Source organism: Lipotes vexillifer, unplaced genomic scaffold (genome assembly GCF_000442215.2).
Source record: "Lipotes vexillifer unplaced genomic scaffold, Lipotes_vexillifer_v1.1 scaffold302, whole genome shotgun sequence".
Classification (NCBI taxonomy): domain Eukaryota; kingdom Metazoa; phylum Chordata; class Mammalia; order Artiodactyla; family Lipotidae; genus Lipotes; species Lipotes vexillifer.
Genome location: NW_006798913.1, coordinates 1,879,816 through 1,905,790, shown reverse-complemented (window position 1 = coordinate 1,905,790; position 25,975 = coordinate 1,879,816). Strand labels below are relative to the sequence as shown.

Genomic DNA, 25,975 nt, shown 5'->3' with positions numbered 1-25,975 from the left:
TCCACATCCTGGCTGAGTGACTTGAGCAAATCACTATGTCTCCTAAGGGTCCATGTCCTCCTCTGTAAATGCAGCAAACAAGAGAACCATTTCATGATGGTTAAACAGCACAGTGGGGGGTGTCTGGCATGCAGTAGGACTCCACAAATACCATGCCTAATAACAGTTGTGTCATCATCCAGTCCCACATCCTCCTTTTCTGGAAAATGAAGCCGAGACCCAGAGAAATGAAGAAGGCATCCAAGGCACACAGCTCTCGGGCGGCAAAGCTTGGCGAGAACTCACACCTCCTGCCTCCAGGCCTGTGATCCACGCTGCTTGTCAGAAAACCCACGATGAGGAGAAAACGAAGGGTGAAGCTGGTTCTCAGAACTTAGCATGTTTTCAAGAAACATGTGAGAGGGCACCTGAAACATATGCAGTGCTCTCACGTTCCATCATAAGATATTCTGATACAGTTAAATCCAGGGTAAAGCTTCATCTGGAGATGATTCTAGCACCACAGGGACCCTGGGGTCCACTTGAGATTATGAAGAGTAACGAACGCCCTAGCTACAGTCTTGACCATCAGAATCACTGGCCCACGGTGATCCATTATATTAGAATCACTAGAGTTGACATCTGGGCACCTATATTTTTCTTTTAATATTTATTTTATTTATTTATTTTCTTTATCTTTTTTTTTGTTTTTTATTTTTTGGCTGCATCGGGTCTTAGTTGCAGCACGCAGGATCTTTCGTTGCAGCACACAGGCTTCTCTAGTTGTGGTGCACGGGCTTCTCTCTAGTTGTGACATGCAGGTTTTCTCTCCAGTTGTGGTGCACGGGCTTCTCTCTAGTTGTGGTGCACAGGCTTCTCTCTAGTTGTGGCATGCGAGTTTTCTCTCTCCAGTTGTGGTGCGCAGGCTCCAGAGCAAGTGGGCTCTCTAGTTTGCTGCAGGTGAGCTCTCTAGTTGAGGCGCACAAGCTCAGTAGTTGTGGCACACGGGCTTAGGTGACACCAAGCATGTGGGTTCTTAGTTCCCCAACCAGGATTGAACCCTCGTTCCCTGCACTGGAAAGTGGATTCTTTACCACTGGTAAGTCCCCAGGCACCCATATTTTTAAAAGCTCCTTAGGTGACACTTACATGTGGTCTGTTAGAGAACCAATGACCTATAAATAGAGAAAACAACAATCTTGGCTGAGAGCAACATCACAAGACTGGGAAGAGGTGGGATTTGTGAAACTCAAGAAAGAAGAATGCTTTGTGGGCACAGCTCGAGGGGAAAGGCAGGACTCCCCGTCACAGGTCCGGGGAGCATGTGGGTCAGACAAAGAAGGGGCCCTGCACAAGGTGCAGACCCTGAGCTCATCACTCCCTGTCCCCAAACGTGCTCTGCCTCTGCCACCTCTGTCGGTAACACTCATCCTCCCCAGATGAACATCAGCTCTTATAAACATCAACCCCTGTTCCAAGTTCACAGCATCTCCTTCAGAACTCTGACAGCTCATCAAAGTAGGATGCTGTGCCATCATTTAAACTCAGCTACTCCCATCTGCTGTGTTCCCCTAAGGACCTTATTTAACCCTAGTTTTCATTTCTTCCTTCCAAAGAGGAACTGTCTATTTCACCTATTTAATACAGTTGTTAAGAATGATCAAAAGACACAATGTATCTGAAAGTGTTTTTCCACTTCCAAAGCAATATGCAAATGTAAGATACTTCCTTTGTTTACTCACACCTCTTTACCCTAGTGAAGTTATCACAGGTTATGAGATCTACATTCAGTAGATGCCCAAGAAGGGGCGGCTGAGTCTGCTCCACAGAACCCCAGGGCCTGGAAGGCCACCTGAGGTTGGCTTACGATGTCAAGGATTAAAGAGGAGGTGGGCTGGTCACCTAGACTAAGAATGACAAATATCACAGGACCTGGGAAGTTCAAGTCAGAGGCTTAAACTAAGTCTAAGCTTAAGATAAGTTCAAAGAATTGTGCAATATTCTACTTTGGAGATTAACCCAAACGTCACTGAGCCCAACCCTGCACACACAAATGAATGAGTAAAAATGGCTCAAATAGAGAAGATATGGAAAAGATTTTGAAGGGACAATGTCTTGCAAAGGAATGCTGGCTAACAGGCCATTTCTGGGATGGAATACTAGTGAAGGGGCTGACAGCTCTCATTTGCATCCAATTCTGCAATGAAAAATGGAGAATCCAATGCAAGATAAAGAGGGCCGTGCACAGTTCTAACCAAAGATAATTAGGCAGAGTCCACCTCCAAAGTACCGGGAAGAATGCATTTATGAGCAGCTGAGCTGTTGGTCTGACTCTGCCACCAAACGGTCTTTATCTGGACCACGGGGAAGTTAAGATGTCAAACTCCTCAGATAAAATAAAGACTATCCCTCATCAAAAAGTCTACAAACAATAAATGTTGGAGGAGGTGTGGAGAAAAGGGAACCCTCCTACACTGTTGGTGGGAATGTAAGTTGGTGCAGCCACTATGGTGAACAGAAATGGAGGTTCCTCAAAAAACTAAAAACAGAGCTACCATATGATCCAGCAATCCCACTCCTGGGCATATATCCGGAGAAAACGGTAATTCAAAAAGATACATGCAACCCAATGTTCATAGCAGCACTACTTACAATAGCCAAAATATGGAAACAACCTAAATGTCCATCGACAGATGAATGGATGAAGATGAAGTACATAAATACAATGGAATATTACTCAGCCATTAAAAGGAATGAAATAATGCCATGTGCAGCAACATGGATGGACCTAGAGATTATCATACTAACTGAAGTAAGTCAGAGAGAGAAAGACAAATATATGATACCACTTACATGTGGAATCTAAAAAAAATGATACAAATGAACTTATTTACAAAACAGAAACAGACTCACAAACGTAGAAAACAAATTTATGGTTACCAAAGGGGAAAGTGGGGGGAATGGATAAATTAGGAGTTGGGGATTAACATATACACACTACTATATATAAAACAGATAATTGACAAGGACCTACAGTATAGCACAGGGAACTCTACTCAATATTCTATAATAAACTTAAATAGGAAAAGAATCTGAAAAACAATGGATATATATAAATATATAACTGAATCACTTTGCTGTACACCTGAAACTAATACAACATTGTAAATCAACCATACTCCAATATAAAATAAAAATTTTTTTAAAAGTGAAAAAAATAAGGATTATCTCATACAGCATTTCCCTAGAAGATATGAGGCTTTAAGTACCTCCATATCACAATTATTTAACAAATCTGACTGACAGGTTTATGACCTATTTTCACATGTATTTTCCATTAAAGTTTCAAAAATCATTAGCTACACAAAGTAGAAAGAAGGGGTAAAATCCTTGGCATGAGTATAATTCAAGTGGGAAAAAAGGCTTATGCACCACTAGGAAACAGATATTATGAGTTTCCACTAATGAAAACATGTGAGGCTTACTTGAAGCCAAATTATGCAAAAAACAGATGGAAAACATATGTGAGCAAAGCAAGTGGTTACGTTCATAAACACACAGCAGCCAAGCAGCTTTCTTTTTCACTGACCTTCATGCCAGACCTACATAGACAAGGCCTAGACCGGATGCTTTCTTTTTAAATGTAACCACTGTAAAATGTAAATAGAATGCACGACATAACATTGGCAAGGCGTGTTGCTGGATACAAACAGGGGAACCAGCTTCAGGAGGACAAGAGGCCAAGGCCAATAATGACTGCACACTTAGACCCTACTAAAACCTCATCTGACCACTGGGTCAAGGATCTCTGCCCAGCAATACAACGACCTTGCCATGAATGTTTCATGTTCCATATACCACTTAATGTCCAGATTTTTTCCTAAAAGGCAAAGTTAGGAACAGCTTAAATGAAAAAGCCATCAGCTGCCAAGTGGTACCATGTACAGGACGTTGCTTGGGTGATGCACTTCTCAGGCAAGTAAATCAATATTCACTTACGTTTTAAAGACAAGTAAAAACCCCAGAGAAGCAACTTGTCTAAAGCTAAATATCCATGTTAGGAATAAAGATCACAGCTTCCTGGCAGCCTGAGTCATATTCAGATTCCTATGACCCGTTGCCCAAGCGAGTTCTGATTTTAGACTTGGCCGGGGAGTAACTCACGTAACAAAGAGACAGGACAGATTTGGGCAGTTTCATCTGTGCCTGTCACCCCCAAAGCACGCACACACACACACACACACACACACACGCACGCACACACAAGCATACACAGATACACACACGGAATTGAAAGCAATTATGTCAGTGTCCCTGTGTATGGAAACAGACAGAGAACTAGAACTGGGGTTTTGGATCAGCAATCAAACTTACAGATCAGCAGGTCAGGACTGACTGATCATTGTAGCATCTCCTCCCTACATCTGTCTTGTCATAACTGCTTTTTGATTTAACTTTTGTTTCCAAAGGCTATTCCATCGGAAAAGTCAAGACACATGAACTACAGAAATTCAAAAGACGTGCATTATCTTAGAGCAGTGGTTCACTAAGTCTTCCAACAGTAACAAAAATGTATAGGGTTTGAAATAAAGGTGGGATTAAAGAATGTACCACCAAAAATAAAATCATAGTAATCAAACCTAAGGCTACAAATGAAATGCACCAAGAACTCTACAGCTTTCACATAAATGAATATGAAAAGAATGTTTACAAAGGACAAATTACAGAACCTCAGCCAGGTGTGAGCACCTGGAGTCCTTATTTGCACGTTAAACTCGGGCTCTGTGCTGCACTTACCTCCTTTCCACTTGTGTCCTTGGAAGGAAAGGACACGTTATCACAGAGGGAAGGACATCTCTTTTTTTCAAACTGGAAATGATGTGTTGCCTGAGGGTAAGATCTCTCCATGTTTTGCTTTTCTTGAACACCGCAGTCATTTTTTGATGGGTCTTCAGAAAACCCACTTTTTTCAAGCACTCTCTCTGTACCATAGTAAATGGAATTTAAGCTGGCTGACTTTTGGAAAGACAAACTATCAGTTCTTCTCTGGAATGTTATTTCTCTTGGGTTGACATCATCGAAATGGTCCTTCCTCTTTGCACAGTAGGGAGTGCTGTCTTTTTCTGAAATCCTTTCCTCTAGTTCACTAACTTTGACTTCTGTTTCCTGGTGCTGAGGAGGAGAAGGGCTCCCAGGGTGACACCGACCGCTCACCGTCTCATGCTGGACACCCGCTTCCAGAGTGAGGCTGGGGCTGGCACATCTCTCCTGCACCAGCCCCTTGGACCAGGGGGCTGCCTGCTCCCTGGAGACCAGGATGCTACTCCTCTTCCCTTCATTTTCATGGTTTGGCTCTCCTGACTCTGTGTCACCTACAGTTTTCTTGGTTGGTTCTCTTCTAAAGTATTTTCTTCTTCCAGCAGAATATTTTTCAAGGCTCAGAGGAGTTTTGGCAGGATCTAAATATTGTTCTTCTTTCTCCGCTCGGACACATCCACAGACATTCCCCATGTGATTTGCAGGAAATCACAGTTGCTCAGTGTCACTCATTTCAAAAGCCAGGGCTTAATCAGATCTCCATGCAGTCTAATTCCTCAGACTTCATGACCATCCTTTTCAGCATGAGGCCATTTTGCTTATGAGAAAGGCACCCGCAAGAAATGCCGTGGCATCCTGCCCAGCCGGTCCCTGGGTCTCATTAGACACCCCGTGGCTTACTTCTGGCCACCAATCCTCTTAGACAAACATCACTGCTCACTGTCAAATGACACGCTGATGAGCTTTCAAGGCAAACCCTTAACTTTACTGCACGAAAAAATTCTGACCCTTGCTTTACTTTCAGTTTTCTGAAATGCAGTTACACTACCAAAGTTTGAATTAACCTTTGGAACCACTGGTGATTCAGCAAACATGAGCACAAACAGAAAGCAAATCCCAGTCAAACTTAGTTTCAAAGTGCCTTTCAAATTTAGTTTCAGAGATTCTCCACCATACAATTTTTTTTCTTAAGAAACACAATCTAATGTTGGCGCCTGCCCCCCATAAAAGGGCTCAAAAACCTCTATAAACTGTACTGACTCTTATTCAAAAACAGCAGCCATAAAAAAAGAGCAGGATGATTCAACAGCTGAAGGAGAGATAATACATGCTAAATGCCTAAAACACTATTCAAATTGTTTCTAAAATCAGGCTCTTCGAATAGTTTGTCATATTTTTCATATGACAAATTTCCAAGCCATTTCTCTTTTTATGATCATTAGGATTTTCATATGAGGAAACTGATAAATTTTATGATTTAAAGCATGGAACTCTTAGCCAGAAGAAACATCTGTGTGTACTTATACATGAATTAAGGCAGTTGAACTTTACTTGTAACTTTTATAATTGTACCCTAGTTAAATATTACACAGTTTTACCAGGGCCATGGTGTATACATAATAAATCAGTATGGAACCCGATGACCTAAAGTGTGCATATTTCTAACACTGAGTCATTGATATGGTAAAAAGGAAATTAGTATCACATGACTAGTCTTATGCATAAGCTGACTAGAGCCCACGAGCCACAACTACTGAAGCCCGCATGCCTAGAGCCCATGCTCCGCAACAAGAGAAGCCACTGCAATGAGAAGCCTGCACACCGCATTGAAGAGTAGCCCCCGCGCACCACAACTAGAGAAAGCCTGCGCGCAACAACGAAGACCCAACATAGCCAAAAATAAATAAATTTATTTTAAAAAATGGAAAGAAAATTGATAATTGCCTTTCTCTAGGTTGTCTTTAGACTGATCAAAGATGGAACTCATTTTTCTAAATAAAAATATTCAATTAAATAGTCAAGTTAGCAATGTGGCTGATATTTGTCAACAGATCTGCATGGTGAGGTTTTCCTTAATCATTTCAAGGGGAAATTAATCTCCAACAGAAAAAAACCTGAATATCCTAGAAGACAAGCTGGTAAAAATAAAGCTTCAGGTTTGTTGGTTTGTTTCTTTTTAATTTGATTTTCAATGTCTTCACTGGCAATGGAACATTATTCAAGAGAATTTCAAAGTATAATGGCTGGTATTTGCACTAACGCGATGACAGAGGCGAAACCAGTGATTTGCAATTGCTTCCAGCCCTGCCAAACAGAGCAAATGCCCATTTTCAGGCCACTGCACACTGCTCCCTCCCCCAGAAATGGCCCCACTTCAGTCTCTGCCTGGTAACTGGCATTCCTCTTGCAAAGCCCATCAGTGATAATTTCCTTTATTCTCTAAGACCTTCTTAATCCTACCACAACACACCCTCCTCTACATCCCTATTCTTATTTGTATTGTGATAGACTCATCACCCCAGATTAGAGTCAGTTTTACAAGCAGTCTCCCAATAGAACAATATACTTCACCATCTGAATGAGACAGGCTTTGCTGCAGTGCTGCAGTGCTTGCACCTGGACACACCTCTCCTCCAGCAACGAAATACAAAGAAACTATATGTGACTAAAAATAACTGTGCATTTTGCAGTTGGGGCAAATTCTGGACAAAAGATACAAAGAGCCCAAAAAACCCAACTGCCACTTTTGAAGAGTCCGGGGCAAAAAGCAGGATATGGCATGTGCCCCCTGCACTCAACATCACCTAAGCCACCCCTCCGCCTGACTCCTGGATACACCCCTACCCTCACCCCATTTAAGGAACAAGCTCGTCCCTGCCTCAGGGAACAAGAACAAGCAAGGGAACCTGTTGCTTGTCCCCACTGCTGGTGCAGGGGCCCCAGTAAAGCCTTGCCTGAATTTCTTGTTTGGTCTCTAGTCAATTTCTATTGATTAAGGAGGCCAAGAACCCTGGTCAGTAACAATTAGTATCTCTGGATCTAGCATATGGTAAATAATACAGGATTACTGTATTGATAATGCTTACCTTCTGTAACATATTCAATTTGCAATGCTCAAATATTTTTAAATCAGTAAATAAGGCTCTGTCTCGGCATAACCAGTAAAATTGTTCTAATCTTAAATTATCATAGGACTAAGAAAAGTATTTCTTTTAATGAAAAGGAACATTTTAATTTTACCAAAAAATTTATAGGTTTCATTTAAAATAAATCTTGGTCTAACTTTTAAAAACTGGTGATAATTTAACAGTCATAATATCTTGTAACTCAGGTCCTAAAATACACTGGATTTCATAATATATGCCACAGGATCATATTAAGAAGCAAAACTCTTGGGAGTTTGGGATTAGCAGATGCAAACTGTTATACAGAGGATGAATAAACAACAAGGTCTTACTGTATAGCACAGGAAACTATATTCAATATCCTGGGATAAACCACATGGAAAAGAATATGAAATAGAATGCATATATGTGTACAACTGAACCACTCTGCTGTATAGCAGAAATTAACACAACACTGTAAATCAACTATACTTCAATAAAATAAATGTTAAAAAAAAGAAACGGGCTTCCCTGGTGGCTCAGTGGTTGAGAGTCCACCTGCCGATGACTATACTTCAATAAAATAAATGTTAAAAAAAAGAAACGGGCTTCCCTGGTGGCTCAGTGGTTGAGAGTCCCCCTGCCGATGCAGGGGACACAGGTTCGTGACCCGGTCCGGGAAGGTCCCACATGCCGCGGAGCGGCTGGGCCCTTGAGCCATGAGAGGCCCGCGTACCGCAAAAAAAAAAAAGAAACAAAACTTCTTTGGTACTTCTGTGGCTAGTCCTATTCTGTCCTCCAAAGACACCTGAACCCCAAAGAGCTTTCTTAATATGTAATTCTTTCTTGAATCATCTTTTGCTTTACAATTCTTTCAATTTAGGGTCTAACCATACTGCCTTTAATTTCCAACCATTTACTCACATTTTGGTCTGTTACTTTCTGGTTTCTGCTCCCAGGAACTTGGGGGGACCTTCTCCAAGGTCCCCAATGTCTTTTTCCTAGACAAAACTACTAACCCGTACTCAATCTTAACTTTTTCAGGCTCTCCGGTGGCATTTCACACTGCTCACCGTTCCTTTCTACTTGCAATAATCTTCCCTTGGTTTAGTCAATACTACATTTTCTTGTTACTACAATTAGAAATGAAAAATGCTGCTCTATCTATTGGGAGAATGTTGGTAAAACTGACTATCATCTAGGGCCGTGATGAATCTATCTCAATATAAATAAAAAGAGGGATGTAGAGGAGTGTTGTAGGATCAGGAAGGTGTTAGAGAAAAAGGGAGATGCTCACTGATATTAGAGATAGGCTTTGCCAGATGGATGCCAGCTGCCAGCCAGAGGTCTCCAACTGTTCCTTTTCTGTTTCCCCAGACGGAACGTCTTCCTCCTGCACCCCTAATCACGGGCCTTCCCCAAATTTCTGTCCTTTGCCCTCTGCTCTTCTCCACACGTGCTCTTCCCTCGGATCCTCTGAAGATCCCTTCTCTCTGACAGATTCAAGGACCACTTGTATTCTGGAAACTCCCAGGTTTATCACCTGTACCTCTGACTCCCCAGTTCTGCTCTGCTCATACATTTCCAGCTGCTCAGCAGACAGAAGACCAGGGTATCCCACCAGAACGTCAAACTCATGCAGAAGGTCACCTTTCCCTTTACCCTCACCTCCATTACTGGTTCTTATCTCCCAGGCTTAACCGTTCAGAGCCATCTTTAATCCCCCTCCTTCATCCTCCATGCCCTGTCACCAAGTCCCTTCCTTTCTTTCTTCAAAACACCACTCCCTGGATTCAACTTTTCTTCCCCATCTGAGTCCTGCCTGGCCTCTATCGCTCCACTCGGAGGGCACCACCTCAGCCTCTCAGCTCATACCCTTGACTATGGCCTGTGATCATTTCTGTTTTTTTTTACTGGAGCCCACAGAATGGTTAGGTGACTTGCTCGATGCCTTCATGGCCACAGATAAAAGAGCCAACGATGACACTCAGCTCTCCCTCCCTCCAGAGCCTGGGTGTGGCCCACAGGGGTTCCCACTCTGACCTTCAAAATCCAGACTCAGCCTGTATCACCAGCTGTCAGTAATGATGGGATTGGTTCCATCCAACAGGCCTCTAACCTCCCTATATGGGGCTCTTGCATTTTCAACCCTGTAAGTTCTGGATCCCTGAGAAAGCTGCTGAGAAACACCATGTGAAATCTGCTTTTTTGGTCAGTTCTAGCTAGACTTCACCTGTGCTGGTAACAAGGTCTGGGGTCTGGCTCCATGACCAAATCCCTGCCTTGGGTAAGTACTCAGCACCCCAGGTCCCCTAAGGATGGGGTCCTTTAGTAATGAGGGTCCTGCTTCCACTTCCTGATACTGGATCTCCCAGCCATCATTAGCCCAGCTAAGTGGACATTCACCTGTATTAGCTGCCCTGTCGTCTGGCAGGCTGACACCTGGTTACATGGTCTCCTGGAACCTGGGTCTACCCTCCGAATTCCTATGCTGCAACTCTGTTGCCTGTCCAGGTCCTGGAAACTACAAGACTCTACTTCCTATACCTGTCCATCCCTGCCAGATTTATCCTGTTCCCAAATGAGACCTGACTACATTATTTTCCACCATTCTCCTACAAACCCTGTATCCCAGTCAAATTTTTTAAAGATTAGAAATAAGTCGTCTTCTTCCCAAAATTTGGTCCAAAATCCCAGCTCCTTTCTGAAGTTGGCAAGTTCTCTCTTCCTCCTGCAAGGTCCACCACACAGCCGTCAATCAGTAAGACCCGCTGTGTGCCCACTACAGGCCAGGCTCTGAGCGCTGCACACACAATGCTGCGTGGTCACACAAGGGATTGACAAACCCAAAGCCAGTTCCAAAACTAGGACTCACCTTAAATCAAATGAAGATGATTTTTAAAAAAATACATCATTTTATAAAAACCAAAGATCAAGATCAGCCTTTAACTGGCACTGGTAATTAGATAATAATTCATAGTTAATACATTTGCCTTTACTCTCCTTAAACCTAGTTTGAGAAAAGTGCAGCTCTACAGGAAACGTGGATGGTTCTAGTTCAAGAGATGTCTTTATGAGAACGATACTGCCACCTAGTGTCTACAAAACTAGGAGAAAACAGCTGGCACAGTTGAGAAACTAATATCAACGAAACCCATTCTAAATAAAGATTGAATCATAAAACTTTTATGTATCTAAATCAGGTAATGCTGGCCAATAAACAAAGAAATGTGGCTACATTCAAAAAAAGGGAATCTCTGTCTTCGAACACTGAGATTACAAGTATTTTAAGCTTTCAACAACACGAAATGGGGTGCCAAGTTCATTAGCAGCATGTTACTGAGAGGAACAATACAAATATATTGTTTAAGAAACAAAGCCTAAACATCATGATATCACTTATATGTGGAATCTAAAAAAGAAATGATACAAATGAATTTATTTAAAAACAGCAACAGACTCACAGACTTAGAAAACAAACTTAAGGTTACCAAAGGGGAAGGTGCGGGGAGGGATACATTAGGAGGTTGGGATTAACATATTCACACTACTATATATAAAATAGATAAACAACAAGAACCTACTGTACAGCACAGGGAATTCTACTCAAAATTCTGTAATAATCTATATGAGAAAAGAATCTGAAAAAGAATGGATATATGTATATGTATAACTGAATCACTTTGCTGTACACCCGAACCGAACATAACATTGTAAAGCAACCGTACTCCAATATAAAATTTAAAATTAAATTTTAAAAGAAGGAAAGAAAGCCTGAAATTTATCTTCCTCCTTTGGATGTGAATGTGTAATTCACCCTTCATATGAACCACCTGAAAACTAGCAATGAGGCTAAAAGAAATGACAGTTAAGAAAATCAGGCTTACCTGAAAGTGCAAAATTATTGTCCATATTAACCCCAAAGTCAATTTGGGATTTCCATCTGTTATGTCATCATTTCTAATGTTCACTAATTTCACCTGTTTTGTATGTGAAGAAGAGATAAAACAAAATATTTTTCAAACCAGCACGAGTTATTTTTACCTACATAAAAGTGATTCAAAATTACAGATACAAAAAAAAGTCTGAATAATTTAAATAACAGTAATCCTCAAATTACTGTTTTACCCCCATCCCCACTCCTTTTAGATTGCAAATTATAGAGGAACTACAAAGGAAAAAAACTCAATATTATTTTGGTTTTGTCTTCTACTGCAAGTATTAAAAGTACACTTGTCAAAACGAAAACACAATTCAAGTGAGAAGTCCTAAATACTTAAGATTCTTAAATTAGAAATATTTTGCCTTTTGAAAATAAGCGTTATTTTACAATTAAGTAGGAAACTATTCTGAACCATCAAATAATTTTAACAACTTTCTTACACTTCGGTCATAAAGAGTGTTTAAAAAAAAAACTAGCACTATTATTCTATTTGTCTACCATAGATTGCTACCAAGATAAGTAACTATATAACTCACTGGACATTTGGAAGACTGTTCAAAACTTTAAAAATAATACAGTAATCAGACTTAAAGCTTATCAACTGTCCAATTATGCATTCAGGTAAATAAATGTAAGGATGATATTTAACATTTACTTCCTGGTAAAAGAATTAAATATCTATCATGAATTCAAGACAATGATACTTAACATTTTACTTCCTGGACAAATCACTGCCAAAAATATTTCGACAAGGAGACATAATTAACCATTAATCCTTCTGTAAACTTCCACTAGAATTAAGAAGAGTAAGGCAAATACCAATATCATTTAAAATATAAGCACGGAGTATTTGCTAGAATTTAATAACTACAAGCACTTTGATGCCATAATAAACTAAATGAAGGACTAATAAACAGACAGTGTTTCCTGCTCCTCCTGGCCTCCTCTCTTCTCTTCTTCCTACTCCATTAAAAAGCGAAATTGTTGCCACCTCTGATTTCTCACTGTTTTCAGTAACTTTCAATTATCCTGAGTTTCTTTGACTCCTCCTTTTTCTACTAATTGAAAATTACCAATTATTTGCCTTATATCTCTATAATACACAATGCTGCCAAATCAAGATCAAATCCAATACGTTGTTCATCCTTTTCCACCATTTCTTCTGAAACCTCAAGCCAGTCGGGGATTGTTGTCAGAACTGTTTTATTTTTAACTGCTTCTAGATTATCCAGTTGTATCTACTTATAAAAAATAAACTATTGCTTCCTCACTACTATGTATTAAAAATACATATGCCAAGGGCTTCCCTGGTGGTGCAGTGGTTGGGAGTCTGCCTGCCAATGCAGGGGACGCGGGTTCGTGCCCCGGTCCGGGAGGATCCCACATGCCGCGGAGCGGCTGGGCCCGTGAGCCGTGGCCGCTGAGCCTGCGCGTCCGGAGCCTGTGCTCCGCAATGGGAGAGGCCACAGCGGGGGGAGGCCCGCGGACCGCAAAAAAAAAAAAAAAAAAAAAAAAATACATATGCCAAGTTTTTTAAAAGTATTATGTAAACTATCTTTTATAAAAATAAGGTAATTTTAATAAAAAATAAAGTATTGTCTCCCCACTACTAAGAACTGTTCATAGACATTCTTAACATTCTGTTGCTACTAAAATGTCATTAAATTCCTAGGCAAAAGCATTCCAGTTCCAACAGAAGGAAAACTCAGTAGCTCCTATTCAGATGGAAATGTAGCCACTTACACCTACTATTAACCTCCTTTTCTTTGGAACAAATGTTTAAAAACATTTTAAAACATCTGTCTCATGAAAGCACAAGTTTAATGATTATAATTCACAGTCAACTTTAACCTTGTCATTCCCTGACATGGTCCTATGCATATTTATTCAGTCACGTATGTTTATATGATTACAGTCTTTGAAAAACATCATACCTGGCGTCTTTTCAAATAGTCAAGTGCAATTTGTACATTCTGTAGTCTGTGAAAACGCATCCGACCTTTCTCTCTGGGCTAAGAATAGAAAAGTGCAGGGTATAAAAAACACTGTATTTTCTGATACCACTGATCATGCTAAATACACGTATGCTGAATATCCTATATAAATATACTGTATGCTCATCTTAATATGTCAAAACAGTATTTACTGCTTGGGTAGATCCATTAAATTTTTTAATGATATTTTAAATTTTTTGCATTATCTGAGACTGAATTTAAACGGGATTTTTCTGAGTATTTTTTTATTTTAAACTGATCCTTTACTCCAAATATTTAAACAAAAGAAAAAGAGAAAATACCACGGAACATATACACTTTTAATATTCACTATCTTATAATTCTAGCCTACAGTTATTAGCTACAGATGCACAAAAAGAATTAAATACCATTCCCCATTCTGCCTTCTTAATAAACTTTAAATCAAGAAGGTTTTTATAATTATATATGTACGGCATGTTAATGAAAATAAGGTAAAGTAGCATCAGTTAGTATAAAAATCACCAAGAAGGAGAAAGACAGTGGAAGTTTACTTAGCCATGATAGAGGAAGAGAGAAAAGCAATTAAGGCCATGTAATATATTTCCTCTTTATTTTGTTTTCGTTTTGCACAAAATCGGTTGGACTCGATAATAGTTTTACACTGCTTGGGGATGGACGTGATGATTTGCTGTCTCAGGAAAACTGACAAACCGTTAACTCTTTTCCTTGATGCCATTTCCCTTAAGAAATGTCACAAGTTAGCAGAAGGAGAACATAAGGAAACAGACCTGAGAAAATGTTCAACAAACATGCAAAGAATGGAGCTGAAATTTACTACATAATATCTTCCAAAGGGAAAAAAGGAAAAAAGAAAACCGACAGCTGAGCTGCTCAAACATGAATAGGTTGCTGAAGCCAAAGGCAGCAGAATTAAAACAGACAGCAGACCACAGAATAGGAAAATAAGTTCCATATAACAGGAGAAATGATGGTGATGAATTCCCCACTGGATCCACAAAAGCACAAGTTCTAATAAAAATCAGGGGGCTCTAGGGACGTCATGACAAAAGAAGCACATCTGTCTTGCAAAGGTAGGCTGAGTCAGTTGAGTGTCACTGGGATTGAACAGCTCTGTGAACTTTGTCAGGATTCTAGCATTTTAAATATTCCCCCCCCTAAATAAAACGAGACATATAAGGTAGGTAAAGAATGTCCCTCAAATACCTACTGCCAGTAGGAATGATTTAAAGCATAATCTTAAACATTAAATAAATGTCTGAAAGTTCCTTCAAATAAAACAAAAGACAGTTATGTTGGAAATATTAATTTCAGAAGTGGAACAGATCTGCATTAAAATTAGTGGGCTGGGGCTTCCCTGGTGGCGCAGTGGTTGGGAGTCCGCCTGCCGATGCAGGGGATACGGGTTCGTGCCCCGGTCTGGGAAGATCCCACATGCCGTGGAGCGGCTGGGCCCGTGAGCCATGGCCGCTGAGCCTGCTCGTCCGGAGCCTGTGCTCCACAATGGGAGAGGCCACAACAGTGAGAGGCCCACATACCGCAAAAAAAAAAAAAAATTAGTGGGCTGGCTGTAAGATTTCCATACTTATACAAAAGGTATACAAATTTCTTTAGCTCAAATGCCCTCCTGTAATTTAAGCACATGTTCAAATACCATGCAGTGCACAGAAATACAGAAATAAATTTAAAGAGAAAATATGTCCTTTGTCCAAGTTGCTGGTACACACACATCCATCTCCCTTTGGGTTTTGGTCCTTTCTACAGTTTTCTAAAAAGGAGCCCAAACCCGTGGGTTACACTATTGTGTTAGCGCTCACCGCATGTAAGGCTAGGTTAGTGGAGTTACGGGGGTGACACCTACCCCCTTATCCTCATCCTCCACATCCTCATGCTGTTCATATTCGCATGCTTCTGTGGCACTCACCAATCGTAAGGTCTTCAAAAAATCTCGTTCCCTTGGCTAATGAATATAACAGACAGAAGATAGGACAGCAAAGACAAAAGACAGACCAGAAATGAAAAGAAGAGCATGAACAGAACTTAATGAAGGAGACCAGGTAACCAAGAAGGGGGAGAAATGTTCACAAAAAAGGAGATGACACCTGTGGAGGGGGTTAGACCACCTGTCAGAAAGTGATGCTTATTTCCTTGCTATTTGTGAGTCTTTTAATAGGGGGTTATATTATGCATCCAACTTCTGATAAGGAAAAAAAAAAAACAACCCAGAGGTAAAAAAGAACAGAAGTAGTATTTTAATTATAGAATTGATTATGTAAGCAAGGTCATCAAAGTACTTCCATCTCCCAAATGCACAGCATTTAAAGTCTGAAAATGCTTCATAATCTAACCAGAACTCTTTTTCCAGGCAGAATTCACAGCAGCTCAAAAGACGAATGCTGCAAAACTCTGAACAGTCTGTGCTGAAAACAAATTAGTCATATGCAAAAAGGATCACATGTTCTTCAAAATAAATTACGAAATTTAAAACTTACCAAGGTGTCTCCTGAAAGAACCTCTAAAAGAGAGATCAAATTGTGTCCGTCCCTCAAGTCTTCATAGAGATCATTCACGTGTTTTCGAACCTACACAGAAAAGAGCAATTTAAAATTTTCGGTCCTAGAACCCAGACCACCCCTAAAACTCAAACAAGAAAGGGGACAAGGAAAAAACATTCCTTCACGTACATGTGTTCACTCATGTAGTGTTTTTAAAAATATTAGTATTCCCTCACTACTTAAAAAATAAAATTTAGGGCTTCCCTGATGGCGCAGTGGTTGAGAGTCCGCCTGCCGATGCAGGGGACACGGGTTCGTGCCCCAGCCTGGGAAGATCCCACATGCCGCGGAGCGGCTGGGCCCATGAGCCATGGCCACTGAGCCTGCGCGTCCAGAGCCTGTGCTCCGCAACGGGAGAGGCCACAACAGTGAGGGGCCCGCGTACCGCAAAAAAATAAATAAAATAAAATTTAAAAACTAAAAAAATAAATTTCAGATTAATAATTCATACAAGTAAAACTGTTAAATTTTTAACAGAGCAGAATATATAAAAATCTGGACAACTACATAGAGTTACAATTTCCAAAATACAGGCAATGCCCTGACCTGAATCATGATTCCTGATACAGCAACCAAAGCCACCTCAGCAAGAGGGGTGAGTTTTTATCCCCCGGTTGGTCTTCCTAATCTCTGGGCCACAGAATCCAGGATGCCAGAGGCACACACTCCACACTTTAAAAATCCACAGATGTAGGCTGGGGAAAGGGTACATGAGACTCTGTATACTATTTTTGAAAATCCCTGTAAGTCTATGATAATTTCAAAATAAAAGGTTTTTAAAAATTCATATATGTGAGGTCGTAAGACCTCTGTCCAAAATTCTTCTGCACAGCATAAATCTTCCTGTGGTGGAGAGTTTTCTTTCTTTCTTTCTTTCTTTCTTTCTTTTTTTTGTTTGATACCTTCTTTTTTAATATTTTACTTTACATTGAAGTAATTTGATTTACAATGTTGGGTTAGTTTCAGGTGTACAGCAAAGTGATTTAGTTATACATATACCTATTCTTTTTCAGATTCTTTTCCCATATAGGTTATTACAGAGTATTGAGCAGAGTTCCCTGTACTATGCAGTAGGTCCTTGTTGATTATCTGTTTTATATGTAGTAGTCTATATATGTTAATCCCAACCTCCTAATTTATCCCTCCCATTGGAGGGTTTTCATAACCACATTTACACTAGCTGCAAGTTAACAGGCCTCGTTTAAGTTTCTGATTTTAGAGCTCAAACCACCAAAGATTTCCCCCAAACTCTGCTAGTTGGCCACGCAGGGACACTTTCTGTGAATGAATGCTTGGCCCACTGTAAGCTGTCTGCCAGACAGACAAGGACAGAGCAGGCTGTGAGAATGGCTGTCCCACAGTGGGCTGGTTCATCTCCACGTTCTCACCTTTGGGTGATTCTGGGCTGCGTTACTTTGCGCTGCTCTCAGGAAAGGAGTCAAGGAAGTGGTCCAGAAAGAGGCAGAGACCAGCATCCCCCTTGCATCACTTGGGCACAGCCCTACATGCTCCCTGTCTGTGTGGTACACTCTGGAGGTTTATACACATGAGTCAAACTCCTTTGTGCTTGCAAAATGTCAGGTGAATATACAGCAGAAAGTAATACAGAGATCCAAAGTATAGTCAAAACTCTCTGGCTACAGAGCAACCAGCAAGAAAGGGCCTAATGGAAACTAGAAGCAAGGCTTTGATGGGTAAGTCTTCTGGGTCTAAAAAAGCAGCTCAATTTTATTATCTTAACTGACTATCTACATGTTTTGCAGTATGTTTTATCATCAGAAAATATTTTTGATTAGTGAAGAAAAAACTTCCCTTAAGAGTTTCGTATCAAATTTACCACCTCCTATAACAGTATTTTGGGACTTTCTGCCTAAGTCACAGAACCTTTTAATATTCCATTAATTTAATATTCAATTATCCATCTATGCATCATTACTACAAAAAATATAGGCATTAAACTCGGGCCCAACAGCTCTAAGAAATTGCTAATTCCAATAGTACCTATAAAGTGGCAAGGAAAACTGAAACAGTCAAATTACTTTTAACCAAGTGTCCCCATTTTCACAAGCTGACATTTTTATTTTGATTTCCTAATTCCCAAGGAATATCAGCTGACTCTTTGGTGTCACAAGACACAACAGTAATAGAAAGCTCAAAAATACTTCACTTTTCTAAAAAAAAGAGCATATCATAACACATTTCAGGCAATCCTTATTTAGAAAATCTATATATATCCAAATAAGTTACAAAGAGATTATTCCTCCCATTAAATATTGGGTTGGCCAAAAAGTTTGTTCGGGTTCTTCCGTAAGATCCTAAGGAAAAAACTTTTTGGCCAACTCAGTATTTACCTTCCATTCAATAAATACCATTAAATGACAATCCCCTGAAGTACTCAATTACATTTCAGAGATGAACCAATTTCCAAGGATCTTTTCAGGAACAAATCTATGACATCCATGACACACATGTGTGCAGAAAAGCAACTTTATGAAATGAGCACTAATACTTAATTTTCTACTCACATACTAGAGCACTGTAAGAATTCACTTGGCCTCATTCCAGGCCATGAGCTTGAATTTATAAGCCTAAGGGCCTACTTGAAAACAAGACAGAGGATGTCCATAGATGGATGAATGAATAAAGAAGATGTGATATATACACAGTGGAATATTACTCAGCCAGTAAAATGAAATCTTGCCATTTGCAACAACGTGGACCTTGAGGGAATTAGACTAAGTGAATTAAGTCAGACAGAGAAGAACAAATACCATATGATTTCACTTAAAAGTGGAATCTAAAAAAACAACAAATGAGCAAACGAAACAAAACAAAAATCACAGATACAGAGAACAGAATATGGTGGTTGCCAGAGGGGAAGGGGTATGGGGAGTGGGTGAAACAGGCAAAGGGGATCAAAATATACCAACTTCCAGTTATAAAATAAGTAAGTCATGGGGATGTAATGTACAGCATGGTGTCTATAGTCAACAATATTGTAGCACATACTTGAAAGCTGCCAAGAGAATAAATCCTGAAAGGTAACTTTGTCTGGTGATGGATGGTAACTACAGAGTTTTGTGCTGATCATATTGCAACGTATACAAATATCAAATCATGATGATGTATACCTGAACCCAATACAATGTTATCTGTCAATTATACCTCAATTAAAAAAACAAGGCAGAGGAGCGAAGCTTGTGAACTTCACGTACATCACTGCATTTAAATCTATGTACTCCTCTATGTATCTCCAGTGTAACCAGAAAGCAGGCTAACTCTAAGAGCCTGAGCAGGGACATGAGAGATCACATGTATATAAACAATATTATGCAGCTCCTGACCCTTGGCCAGCTGCTGAATCCCTGAAAATAGACAACTCCATAGTGCACGTCTGACATCTTCAGAAGGTACAGTAGGACACAAGTGCACGGTCAGGATGGGGTCCCGCAGGGCAGTAACCAACACACAGAGCTGAGTATGCCATGCACTCTGGTCCCCTTTACCCACCGAGGCCTGCCTGAGTCACACACACTTCAATCCACATGCACTTCCTCTGTCTTTCTCACTTCAGGACAGTTAAAGGTGGGGTGTAATTAATAGCCAAGACATGGAAACAACCTAAACGTCCATCGACAAATGAACGGATAAAGAAGACATGGTACATATATACAATAGAATATTACTCAGCCATAAAAAAAGAACAAAATAATGCCATTTGCAGCACCATGGATGCAACTAGAGATTGTCATACTGAGTGAAGTAAGTCAGAAAGACAACAACAAACACCATATGCTATCACTTATATGTGGAATCTAAAAGAGGACACGTATCTAATGAAACAGAAACAGAATCACGGACATAGAGAACAGACTAGTGGTTGCCAAGAGGGAGAGCATTGGTGGGGGGATGGACTGGGAGTTTGGGATTAGCAGATGTAAGCTTTTATATATAGAATGGATAAACAAGAAGGTCCTACAGTATAGCACAGAGAACTATATTCAATATCCTATGATATATCATAATGGAAAAGAATATAAAAAAAGAATTATTTATATGTATAACCAAATCACTTTGATACACAACAGTAATTAACACATTATAATCAACTATACTTCAATAAAAGAAAAAAAAAAGATGGGTATGATTCTGAACACATATTTCACAGGAAAGCAATTTCACAACTTGCCAGATTGAACCAAACCATCTACATCAGGGAAACTTTCCACAGCAAGGTGTCCTTTTCCACCATCATATTTATGCAACAATAAAGAAAAATCAAATTAGGCATGTTTAGAGAAGAAGAAGATTATGCCAAGTAAAACCACGTTAGGAAAAGAGAAAACATGTTATAAAGGGGAAAATAATAGGATTTTAGTCATGTTTCTGCCATAGGTCTCATGAACTAGTACCAACTGCCCAAACTCTCTGGCCTCAATGTTCTCACCTGCAAAATGAAAGTTTGAAAACAGAAGGCCTCGAGTTCAAAGCAGAAAACAAAAATTCTGTGATCTGAAAATAAAATTGTCATTGTTTAAAAAAAATCAATGTGTCAACTTAAAAGAGAAAATATGTAAAACAGAAAGCTACTCTTAAGCCTTCTGGCTTAATTTCTTAAAAATTTTAGAAAAAAATACATAAATAGAATAATTTAGCTTCTATAATGCTTGAAAACATCCTGAGTCATTGGTTATCATAGAATATTGCTTGTTTTTCCTGTCTCAGAGGATCATTCTGAGGGTCTAGAGAAATACTGTGTATGAAAAACACTACATAAATGTAAGATACCATTATTCTCATCTTTATCACTCTGTATAAAACAAATGCCACCAGTATTAACACAAATAAACGAAAATATATAAACGATGAGTTATTACTAGGCACCCGACCCTGTTTAAGTGCTTTATAAGTAATGGCTCATTTTCTTCACCACAAAAGAATAGGGTAAAAGAGAATGTTAATTAAACATTAAATATCAACATTATGGAAAAAAAGAAAAAAATTAACATTATGGGGAAGGAGTGGTAATGGATGAACTGAGTGGAAATAACTGGGGTCCTAGAGAAATATCTGATCATGTGATCAACTGGGGGTGAAAAAAGGAAGGGATTAAATAATTAAGCTGACACAGAAAAGCCTTTTATTTTGTCCAAAGTCTGAGTCATAGACATTTGGCCTGGTAACTTTCCTTCCCAGATGACTGCAAACTGCCAACAGTCTCAACCTTCCGCTTTCACTTTTTAATAAAACATTCCTTCTTCCCATTTTGGATATTCCCTGTGGGACAAAAAAACTGTCTGAATAAACAGTGCTCGAGGAAGTGATGAGAAACGTGAAAGCACTTTGAAACACTCTGTGGTTAAATTATATAACTTGAATTACATAACAGGGATGAAGCATCCTTTTCTATATTTCATACAATACTCCCAGAATTTTGCAGTGCTTTTTAAAACATGTGTACAGCATTGCACCTACAGTTCACCTCTAGAGGGCGCTCATCTTTTGCTTAAGAAGAGTTTCCTAAGGAAGGGAAATAAAAGTAGGTTAGGCTGAGATTCCAAACAGGGTCCTGGTGATGACATACTAAATACTTCCGTTTTATTTTTGATAGAGAACAGAGTAGATCATGCCAGGTCTGTATCATCTAAATGGCTTAACTGTTCAAAATACCACTCAAAATGTTTATTTTGTTAACTTGTAACTGTTTGATTTTACGTGGGCTAAATCAAATTCAACTTTGAAGATCAGATCATCATATAGCTCAAGGATACCTTTTTCAAAAGTCTGACTCTGCATTGGTTGATGTCAATCTAGACAAATTCCACAAAAATTTTACTTCCCATACCTAAACTTGCTGCCACAGTGGAGCTGCAGTTCAGTTCAAGTCACCAAATATTTTAGTAAGCATCCATCATATGCCAGGGTATCAATTGACTTCTAAGGGTACAAAGTTGAATAAAAGTATGCCACCTCTTGAGGCCCACAGGCTAGGATGACAGAAATTTACAGAGGGGTCTGGAGTCTGAGAGGTCCCCCCACAAAGATGGGAGTGTTCCAGGCGGCAGAAAGAACCAGAACAAAGAGCCAGGTGAGGGTGCATGCAGCTGTAGGGTGAGTTTCAGGGAAGGAAAGCGCCGGTGAACCAAGGAAACGTGAGGTAGAGGATGAGGGTGGAAGGGGGCCAGGGAGTGGAAGGGGCTTTACCTGCCACTTGAACAAGGACAGACCTTCCATGAGCAAAGCAAAGACAGCCACTGAAGGCTTCCACGCAGAATGAGGACACAGTATCTGACCAATATAAACCTTCTAACTATCTTGAGCAAACCTGAAGCACAGATAAAGCCCCCAAAGGTCCAATCCGTAGGCAAGGATGCAAGAAAGGTACCTCGGCTGGAGGGGGGGCGGGGGGGAACAAACAGAGGCCACTTGGTAAAATGCACGCCTCCCAACCCAGCAGCAAGGACCAAACTGCCAGAAAGGACTGCCAGGCCTCTCTTAAAGCAGTCCTGCATCTGAAGGACACAGTATTCTGGAAAACAGCCCCTATCTTTAGAGAGCCACATAAATAATAAAAGAAGGCTTGTCCCAAGTGAGAGCGCCCCACTGCCTTAGGTGGAGGGAAAGGGAACAGTCAGCTTCAGGGAAAATTATAAGTGAAAACGTTTTTCAATGTAATTTTTTGACTTCAAACAAACACACTCAGGAAAAATAAGCAACCACATTCTCCTGGGAGAGCTCCTTACAAGTCCTACTCTATTAATATGTTACCATATAAATTATTGATAAGTAAATTGATGCTTTAAAAATACACAGAAATGCTTCAAAACAATGTATTCGCTTAGGCGCCTTATCTGAACAGTTCTTACAAACTTATTTCAGTACTATTTCTTTAAGAGTGGTGAAAAAATAAAACCACAGCTCAGACTCTTCCTAAATTACCATAAATTCTAAATTGGTGCAGGTAAATATAAAAGGGAAATATCCTTATCTGATTTAATAAAAAGGTGATCATGCTTTTTCCTAGGCAGTATATTAGGCCATACATTAAGCATTAAGGCCATACATAACTTATCTCCTTCACTGTTTTTTAACCATAAAATAAAGATATTCGTCATACATCATAGGGTATTAATGAATAAAATAATGAAGAGTTTTAAACAAATCAGTGCTGGCCCTAAGTAGTACAAATAATCTGTCTACTCCATATTGGACCTGATTAGTTCTCAGACAAAAGATTTCTCTTTTAAGCTTTCAGGTTGACGATCTACAATCAACTAAAAAACAAGCAAAAAACAAGGTCTTCTCTAGTCTTTCACTACAAGGTAGAACTATAGGTTGTTAAATAAAATAAGAGCATCTTTCTTACTGATAAACACTTTATGATTTGGGGGCATTTTAGTCACGGTTTCACCCAGGTACTTCTTATACTCTCTTCTGTACAGCTTCACCATTGTCATAGGAACCTTTACAAAAGGCAATTCCAATTTTTAGAAATTTTAAAGCAAGAAGCTCTTTTCTGTAACAATTTGTTTGGGGTTTGGTGGCTGGCTCTGGTTTGGTTTGGTCTGATTTGGGTCTACCTTTCCTTCCAGGTCTTCCCTTTAGTCCACAGGAAAACAGAAAAAAATTTATTTTTGCATGTGTCTCCCCATTGTCCTGAGGATCTTTTATCGCCTGCAGACCTGTATAGGCCTTTGTGCTGAACACTTATAAATAATGTAATTGAAAGGGAAAAATGAACTTAGAAATCAATTACTCTGCATATTAATTATTTTGTATCTGCCCACCGTTTTTGAAGTTAATTTTCATTAAAAATGTGGTCTAGGGACCTCCCTCCTGGCACAGTGGTGAAGAATCCGCCTGCCAATGCAGGGGACACGGGTTTGAGCCCTTGGTCCGGGAAGATCCCACATGCTGCAGAGCAACTAAGCCCGTGCACCACAATTACTGAACCTGTGCTCTAGAGCCCGCGAGCCACACCTACTGAGCCCACAAGCCACAGCTACTGAAGCCAGTGCGCCTAGAGCTCATGCTCTGCAACAAGAGAAGCCACCGCAATGAGAAGCCCGCACACCACGAGAATAGCCCCCGCTCGCCGCAACTAGAGAAAGTCCACGTGCACCAACAAAGACCCAACACAGCCAAAAAATAAATAAATAAATTTATTAAAAAAAAAAAAAAAGATGTGGTCTAAACAACCTCTATACTACAATGTCAAACAAAGGAGCATGGGTTCACAAAGACATCAGTGTCATCCACTCCATGCAGGCTTTAAAAGGTAGGAGGGGGCTTTTTCAGATGAGACTAAAGGATGTTTCTGCCCAAGACTGTCCTGAGGGTCAAATACAGTGATGTTTTGGCAGGAGGATGTGGGCCTCTCCTTTTAAAAGTTTATAAAATACCTTCCTAGCTCACTACTTACATAAACCTTTCTTTAAACTATTTATCACTTCAAGAAATCACAGCAAGTCTTAATCTATCAGAACAGTTTTCAATGACAACATAAGGAAAAGGAAAGGTACCAATCACTGGCATTTTTATACTCACCTCTTTCCCATTCACCTTCTCACAATTTGGGCAAAAGGAAGAAAAAGCTGGGAAAATGGGAATCAGAATCACTTACTTCTAATGAATAGTTAATAAGCTAGTCAGTGAAACTAAATTTTGAAATAAATGTAAATGTGTAGCTACAGTGATGTAACAAGACAAATGATGACAACTCTGCTGAATACTTTTAAACCAGTGATGCACTACATGAGCTCATATGTGCCAAGTCCTAAAAACATAACTGGATATAAAATGAGCCTGTTTGACACAGGTAACCCATAGCTACAGTATCAAAGTCCTGCTCCGTTATCACCAACATTTTAAACAGATTCCACTGTATTGTCAAATTCTAGCTTTTACTGGAAAAGTTTTGAAACAGAATTGTGCATATTTTTCAAGAAAAATCATGTAAAATTATTTTCTTAAACTTTCATTTAAGTTACAGACATGACCAAAATTTACAACTAGTTCAAAAAATGTGTATATCCTCAATAAACCCCCACTTAATGACTCCAACATCATAAGTTAGGTTCAGATTAATTATTAGAAACTGGAGATGCATTTAGGTAAATATATCCAGTTCCCAGATAAAAATAAAGATAGCTCCTGGAATAGAGAAACATACCAGTCATTGGCCCTTAATGCCAAGTCACTTTAGCAGACTGATTTTCTTCTTAACACCTGTCTATTATCCATTTCAAAGAAGCCTCGACCATGGTTGGCGATAAGAAGGAATAACTTTGGGGGTTGGAGGAGGGGGAGGGAGGCAACGCAGGGCACCCAGGAGTCCAGAGTAAGAGCTTTGAACACTGAGGAGGGGGCAGGAGGACCCTCGGTAGCTGCTGAGTGGGGAGAGAAGAGTCCAGGAGAGGGACAGAGGGGAGTGACAAAAACTCTGTTTACTGAACACTTTTGAGCTGAATCATCTCCTTGGGGCTTGTTTCAAACGCCCTACGGGCTGTCAATGCCAAACCTGTTCCACAGTAATTCAACAATGAAGTAGACACTTGCCCCAAATAGGAACTGTCCTCTTTC

At 39.9% G+C, this 25,975-nt stretch overlaps 1 protein-coding gene across 2 annotated transcripts in view; it reads right to left on the bottom strand.

Annotated features, from left to right (window-relative positions):
* The window catches only part of DST (dystonin), a 496,398-nt gene that overhangs the window by 225,748 nt on the left and 244,675 nt on the right, over positions 1 to 25,975 (bottom strand). For both annotated transcript variants that reach the window (XM_007471189.1, XM_007471190.1), the window contains 3 exons: positions 16,331 to 16,420; positions 13,779 to 13,856; positions 11,789 to 11,881 (listed from right to left, as the gene is read on the bottom strand). In XM_007471189.1, the coding sequence (XP_007471251.1) occupies positions 11,789 to 11,881; positions 13,779 to 13,856; positions 16,331 to 16,420 (261 nt within the window). The remainder of the gene's footprint in view (positions 1 to 11,788; positions 11,882 to 13,778; positions 13,857 to 16,330; positions 16,421 to 25,975) is intronic.